The sequence below is a fragment of the Cyprinodon variegatus genome, unplaced genomic scaffold, assembly GCF_000732505.1.
Source record: "Cyprinodon variegatus isolate N-32 unplaced genomic scaffold, C_variegatus-1.0 Scaffold40, whole genome shotgun sequence".
Taxonomy (NCBI): domain Eukaryota; kingdom Metazoa; phylum Chordata; class Actinopteri; order Cyprinodontiformes; family Cyprinodontidae; genus Cyprinodon; species Cyprinodon variegatus.
Genome location: NW_015150493.1, coordinates 95,482 through 103,518, shown reverse-complemented (window position 1 = coordinate 103,518; position 8,037 = coordinate 95,482). Strand labels below are relative to the sequence as shown.

Here is an 8,037-nt window from a genome sequence, read left to right as displayed (position 1 = left end):
CACATGCCCAACATTTCGTCGCTTATTTTTGCTTTGGCACCACAGCGCCACTTACAGGCCTGGCATACATTTTGCAGCGTTTTCATGCATTCGTGTGGACGCTCACATTTATTTTACGTCTCCGTCTTTACGGCAAACGTTTTGGAAAATATCAGCGTTTCGTGTTCGTTTTGACTTCGTGTGGACGGGGCCTAAAACAGATTGAGGAAAATCCAAGACAGATGTTTGTCTCACATTGGCTTTGGATCATTAAAGAAAATTTAAGATACAGAGAAAAAGTATATATGCATTTTTAAGGGATTATTTTTTATATATTTAAGAGTTAAAAGTATCTATAACATGCTTTGTTTAGCTTCCTGAAAAAACTGTGGTTCTAACTGACTACTCTGAGATTGTTATGCACTTATGAAGCTGGATTTAAAATAAATTTTTTTATCTCTGGTATTTTTGTTAACACTGACAAAGAGGTGCTCCATTTGCCCAAATGTATATTATATAACGGTATGAATAACTTAGGAGGACGGATGTTCGGCAACATCGGCATAAAGTGACTTACTGGAATAAGGAATTGTATGATTTCTTTCCGACCTCGGCTCAAATTCCTGTTTCTGGGTTACATGTGTTGGCTTTGCTGACAGAGTTATCTGTCCTGCCTCATTGCCACCGGATGAAGTGACAAATATGAGGCTGAACTCACAATGGATACTCAGAAAACCATGCTGCTGAGGGAACAATAGCTAACACGACATCCCAAAGCCAGGCCTAGTGAAAGGGGGCAATCCTCTCCAACATCCAGCCCCCCACCACATTTAACCGTACCCTAGCTGTGTTGGCAGTAATAAATGCTTCAGATGATGTTAGGAGGAAAGTGCTGAATACCCTTAGGACTGTGTTTTTGTTTTTATAAATGAGTACCCTTAACCCAATCCTGAACACAATGTGTGTTTATTGTCACAGAGCGCAGGACTTGCTAAGGAGGCTTCAGAATTTGTTGCCTTCATTTCCTGCCATGAATCCAGAGGAATGTAAACCATCGCTGGGACAAAATGCACCAGGCAAGGGGGGATTCCATATACCAAAAAACCCCATAAAAAATAAAAAAAGACTTCATAAAATATTCAGTTAATCTCCTTCGATACTTTTACAGTTGCAGACATAAAAGTTTCCAGATGTATATAAGCATGTCCTTGGAGTGTGTGAGAAAAAACAAATACACAATGAGACGGATAAAAACAGTCATCTCCAGTCCTTTTCCTTCAGCCAATAATTTTGGCACTAGCTGTATCCACTTCATAGACAACAAAGCAGACACAAACAGACTTTTTACTCCTATAATCATCCAATCCAAACACTTGGATGGAATATTCCAGAGGGAGTCTGGGCTGTGAAGAGTATCAGAGGGGCACAAAAATAAGACACCCCATGATATCCAATTAATAATTCCTCAAGCATTGGTACAAGCATGTGTTTTGGGGGTAAGAGGTGGCAGAGCCTTTTATCACCCAGAGATGAGAAAGAGGGCGTAACCCCTCCCACAACATGAATATGTATGGCTCTACTTCTTACTGCCCCACCACCAATATCCCAGACAAAGCACTTCAAACACGGAGCAGGCACTCTGGGAGGAGGAATGGGTTGGGGGGTGGGGGGGCTATCAGCCCCTAGCAGGTCCCCTACTAACCCTTAATAAGTAATCCTCTGGGACCTTAGCTTTGAATAATGACCTGCTCTCTATTCTAGGATGCATTCTCTGCAACACAGTGCAAAATTTTAGTCACTGTTCGACAGAGAATAGAGCTGTTTACCAGAGAGGAGACAATGGTGGCTTCATGAACTGCAGAAGTCATTGTGTTTGAAGAGCAGCTGATAAAAGCCCAGGCTCTTTAACAGCCTGTACAGGCCCCATAGTCCAGTTGTATTTCCTATGACAATATCACCAAGGGAAAGGAAATTTGTGGAACTACACAATGTGGGCTTTTGGCCATTTCACCCCTTTGTCATTTTGTATTTCTATAATGTTGGCTATATTATTAACCAACTCGACCCATCTGCAGACATTGTGTACTTTGTACTTTGTGTCTACTGTAGGCTAATTAAGCTATATGGATCTAAGAAATAATATTATAACATAGAAATCTGGATGATTCCCTACTATTTTTTTATAGGTTTGCGATGCTGATGTTATTGTGTTGTGATATGTTTTATAAAGACCATGTGTAACTTTGGTAGCTTGCAAAACTTTGGTAATTTCATATATTCTGCTGCAAGTTAAATAAACAACAAAGAATATTTATTTGACGGATGTCAATAAATATCGCCAGTATTGAATATATTGACAATATATTTTACTTGTCAAGAAAAAAAGGGGGGTATCCAGAGGTTTAAATGGCTCTGGTTGAAATTGCCTCTTCTCTTATTCATAATCACACAACTAAATTTTTTTCTCTTCTAAGTATTTCATAGTTGTAAACTAAAGATTTTGGATCCATGTACTTAAATGGTGGTAATTTCTTTTTCTTTCCAGATAAATGGTCATGGAGTGTAGGCAATAATTTAGCTTAAGGACTTTTACCTTCAATCGCGTCCCCGTTCCTCTGATCCAGCCACTTCACCTCATTCAAAACTCTGCATACAAACTTTTAAAAGCTGAGGATTTTCTTGCTTTTCATCCAAAATTCAACCCCTTCACCATCCTCATTCCTCTTGTCTCACTATGGCACCCCTTATACCCCAGGGGGAAAGAAGCCTTTAAGCTAAATCATCCTGCTCATTCACTTTAATCAACACCAACATCTTCTGCCAGAGTCAGAGCACCAAAGACTTATTTTTTTTCATGTCAATAAAACTTTCTAATTTATGCTTTTTCTCCAGGTTGGATATAACCTGAATATTTAATATTATATTCAATTCTCTATCTCATTGCAGTTAGACAGGTGACCTGTTTAAGAAATAGTCTTCCAGTCCCTAAAAGACCACTATAGATGGGAACCAGTTCCTAAGCAGCTCTGACAGACAAGCCGGTATAGAAAATGAATGAATTGATAGATCCCAGATGGAAAAAGATAGTTAAAACGGAAGCAGATCCTTTAGGGTAAAAAAGCAAAACACTCTGAGCAACTCCAGGCTTGTATTCACCAGAATCATGTCACAACCTTAAAGCAAATCTCCCCTCTTAGGTACAAATTGATTTATAGTAATTATGTGACGTATGGCTGTAGACAGCACGATTTTGTGTGTGAAAAAAGTTTTGGTCCTAGTGGATGACTACTAAAAAGACTAAATGTTTGAAAGGTCAAATTATCAGCAGGAAGTTTAAACTAATAGATATGAAATGTTTTGCTTATTAATGTCCAACAGAGGTAAAAATTGAATGAATGGCAAAGCATGGTAATGATATGGGGGTACAAACTGAATGGTATTTAAGGATGGCCAGCAATCTGCATTACTTTCACCTGACCCCTATGTCACCCCTGTTTGTTTTAGCTTGCTGGATTCAGGCTTTCCATGACGGGCCACTCATCTGTATGTTCCGGTGCTCTATGCCAGCTGTACAAACACTGCTGCACTGCTGCCGGTAGAAAGGGGTTTAGCTCCTTTTTCAGGGAGTAGACACCAGCAAGCTTCAAAGATGAGGCACACTGCAGTTGTCTGCAGGGCTCTGCAGAAATAAAACTCATATGAGACATCTAAACTCATATTAAAACGATAAAGGTTTGGACTATAGGTCAAGAAAATTGGGTTTTATTGTTCTAGATAGTGTTACAATGAAGATATATGGATACAGTATTATGTAAGAGCCAAAAGAGCACTTGAGTTATTGAGTTTAAAAAGAGGTTGGTGGTAGGGGTGTAATAGGATCTTGTAATTATTTTAATAACAGCACCTTTCTTTTCCTAAAATAATTTTTGCTACCCTGAAATATAGCATTGATACTGCTTTGACTTTGGTTCATCTTCCCTGATCTATTTCCTGTCATTGAATGAAAAAACTGAGAATTATTTGTTTGTAATCAAATTTGATCCGATTATTATTCAAACATTATCATAAATTATTCACAACAGAGTTCTAGGCTTGTGAATCTTTTAAATACTTTGGTCAAAATAAAAGAATAAGACTAAATCCACGAGCTTTACAGATTTACTCCCTTCTTCTTAAGAACCAGCTACCATGTGTCTGTTTTGTTTTATGAGCTGGGTATGTTGTACAGTTCAGTTTAACTTCTCATTTCAACAGCAAAAAAAAAAAAAAAACAGACTGCAGAATGAAACTGATGACGGATCAAAAATTAAAAATTAAATTAAAAAATTAAAAGTATCAGGATAGCTTTCTGCTTTAATGAAAGGACAGGAAGAAGCTCTCTAAATGTAGGCTTCTTTATGACAACTAATCCCAACAATGTCCAGATGAAGTAGCTGCTTAAAACTTGGGAAAACTTCCCGAGGGAGTCTGGAAAAAGGAACATGTGGGAGCCCGAGGTTACAGGAGTTCTGCCAGCACAAAAACTGGATCACAAGGGCCGTTTGGTTATGGCCAGTCGGACCCACATCAAGGGAACAGATTCAGGGCTGGACGCCGCCTCCAGCAATCAGTGTGTGGTCAGATACATAAACAGACGACCTCACTGGGATCTGTCAAAAATATCTATAACCCCATTTTATCTTGATGGGTTTTCTTGAGAGGGTTGCATATATACATTCTTTGGGCTTATTTCAACTTTTAAAGGCACTTGTGGGGGTTTAGAGCACGGTTTACCTACACAGTTTAGGACTGAAACTAAAAGCACAAAAATACGGAAAGCAAACTTTAGACACATTTGGATTGCAGACTCAAAAGTGCATGGTTGCTTTTTAAAGCGACATGGATGGATGGATGGATGGATGGATGGATGGATGGATGGATGGATGGATGGATGGATGGATGGATGGATGGATGGATGGATGGATTAGACATTTAAACAGGAAAATACTTTACTAAACTTCCCTTCTTTTCTAGACTGGATGGAAAGCCTTAACGTATAATCTCTTCTGATTGAGAATNTTTAGGACTGAAACTAAAAGCACAAAAATACGGAAAGCAAACTTTAGACACATTTGGATTGCAGACTCAAAAGTGCATGGTTGCTTTTTAAAGCGGGATGGATGGATGGATGGATGGATGGATGGATGGATGGATGGATGGATGGATGGATGGATGGATGGATGGATGGATGGATGGATGGACGTTTTAGACATTTAAACAGGAAAATACTTTACTAAACTTCCCTTCTTTTCTAGACTGGATGGAAAGCCTTAACGTATAATCTCTTCTGATTGAGAATTCTTCCATCAATTTCCATTCCTGTGAGAAACTAACAATCTCCACTTCTTCAGTTTAGAAACATTTTAAAGTTCCTCGCAGCAAAAGTATTTCTTCCACATTGCTGCCAGCTCGTGAGTCTTTTTAACAAACAATGGTCCACCTCTGAACCACAAACTACAGCCGATGTTAACAACTCCAAACAATGACCCCTCCTGACTTCACCTAATTCATCCCTCACAGCTGGGTGACCTCGGTTTATAGGCAGAAACAATCCTCTCCCTTATGTTTTTTACAGGGCAACGTGAATGGGGCCACAGATGACAACAATGGTGTGTACCTTTTAGAGGGTTACCATGACAACGGCTGCAGACAGAGTGATAAAGAGAGGGAGAGAGAGGATGGCAGAGAGTGCAGGTTCCCAGCTCTGCGCAGTGTGTCTCCCAACACTGCTGCTCCACTTTTCATCTCCTAACCTTTCAGAACATATAAAGATGAACTGACTAAACGAAGAACGACCACCTCTTGGTTATAAGGGTCTCATCCGTTTACATGAAGCTCCTCGGATGCTTTGTTCCACCATGCATTAACATAAAACCTGACGCTGCCAAATGAAGCGCACTCCAAGCCAAACAGCAGCTAAAAGGGCGTAGCAATGTTCAAGTCGGCTACTTTTCTGGAACATCTCAGTGGGTTTAAGCTTTACATTTAACACTATATGAATACTTACTGATGCTGCAGCCACATCCCTCCCGCTAAGAATCCCATATTCATGCTGCCAAACATGCTCAGCATAACATTTTTTATCAGATGTTAGGAAATCGATCGAGTTCAATATCAGTTGAGTCAGATTCAGTGCTGCCAATCAGTGTGAACACAGACATCACCAATACTAAGCATGACAAGCAATACAAAGGCTATAAAACACCCATATGTGCAGAGGTACCTTTTTCTTTGACCATGACCATTTGAATCCAGCTACAGCTGCAGCAGAAAACACTCTGACCATCAGCTGGAGGTAAGACAGGAGCTGCAGTAACCTTTTATATTCAAGATTGAAGATCCAAAAAAGAAACAGGAGAGAGAATAGAAGAGACTCCAGATAGACAGAGAGCTGTAGGCGCTTCTAAGCTTTCCTCCTGAAAACACAGCTACAGCGTGGGGTTTGCCTCCTGACTGCCTGCTTTTCTCCCACCCCTCCTCATCATCGTCCTCCTCCTCCTCCTCCCACTCTTCCCTACTCCTCCCCTCCTGCTCTCTCCCAGCCCCTCTGTTCTGTCAGTCTCATCCTCATTGCTGCAAAAAAGTGGCTGCTGCTGTGTGACCCCCACCGCCCCTTACCAAAAAAAGGGCTTCATCTATTGCAGCATTATGTGGTTTTTTGAGATCAGATAAACAGGAATAATAATCTTTTTTATATAATCATGATTTCTGAATTGGCTAAAATTCTGCATAAAAGTTTGGTTTCTGAATGTTTCGTTAAAACATGAAAAAGTGTGATAAACATTTAACAGATTATTACTAAAATGAGTTATTAAATAATAATAAAAAATAAAATAATATTAAAGACATAATAATAATAATGAAGAGACAAATACAAAAATCCTTGATTTAAGTAATTTCATTGTCTCATATATATATAAATATGTAACCAGTTTTTCCTATTATTTAGCTTTAATTTTGCACTTAGATTATTGAAAAATGCTTTTACTAAAATGCATCTACTAGGGTAAATAAATATGTAAAATTGGATTCATTTACTTAATACTCAATATATCTATAATGAAGTTATGGTGAGACCATAAATGAAATTCTAAAAAACAAGGAATAATTAAATCAATTTGAGCCACTGTGAATTCGAATATTCTGCATTCAAATTATACTTGTATTTATGACCAGTAGAAAAGACATTTAAAATGGAAGCTCCATGAAAGTTGGAATTATGAGTCAACAAAACCATACCTGATGTCTGTATTCAAGATGGCTGCTGCTCACATTAACAGTAACTAAACTTAAAAAAATGCACAGATAATAGACAGTTACAAACAAAAGTGAATGTTTTATTCAGTCATACATTTTCCACTTTTTAGTATTCATAAGATTAGTTGTTTTAACGGCTTATATTCAAAAACCAAAATGTATTTTTTTTCTCATTATTATTGTAATACTATCTGTAGTTACCAAAGACAAACAACGAGTATCCACAAGTGTTTAGTTGAAACGCCATCACCTTGGAGATTAAGACGCTCTGACTTCCCAATTCTGAGATGAATCGAATGCAGCTTAATATATGATGAAATTACATTCATCTTCTATCCATCTGGGTGATGGGGGGCTGATGACTTCATCGCATAGTCTTTGAGCAAAACGCTGGGTTCACCCTGGACAGGCAAACAGTTTGTTGTAGGGCAACAAACAACCATTCACACTCTCACACATAAAGGCCATTTAAAGTTAAATTCAATTCAGTTTATTTCTATAGCGCCAATTCACAGCATAAGTCATCTCAAGGCACTTTACAGTTCAACATATCTAAGGAAAACCAGTTGACTGCATCGACTCATTGACTCTACAGCAATCCCTCACACTAAGCATGCTTGTAGCGACAGTGGAGAGGAAAACTCCCATTTAACAGGAAGAAACCTCCAGCAGAACCAGGCTCAGTGTGAGCGGCCATCTGCCGAGGCTGAATGGAGTTCAAAGAGACAGAAGCAGAGATACAAAAAGCAACTGCAAAAGGCG

The 8,037-nt window shown here is 38.8% G+C and overlaps 1 protein-coding gene across 10 annotated transcripts in view; it reads right to left on the bottom strand.

Annotated features, from left to right (window-relative positions):
* The window catches only part of ablim1 (actin binding LIM protein 1), a 69,527-nt gene that overhangs the window by 42,211 nt on the left and 19,279 nt on the right, over positions 1 to 8,037 (bottom strand). Inside the window, exon 1 of one of the 10 annotated variants that reach the window (XM_015369975.1) lies at positions 6,242 to 6,469. The exons of the other annotated variants lie outside the window; for them this stretch is intronic. Coding sequence (XP_015225461.1) covers positions 6,242 to 6,263 — 22 coding nt within the window. The 5' untranslated portion in view covers positions 6,264 to 6,469. Of the gene's footprint in view, positions 1 to 6,241; positions 6,470 to 8,037 lie in introns of those variants that run through there. 10 annotated transcript variants of the gene reach the window in all.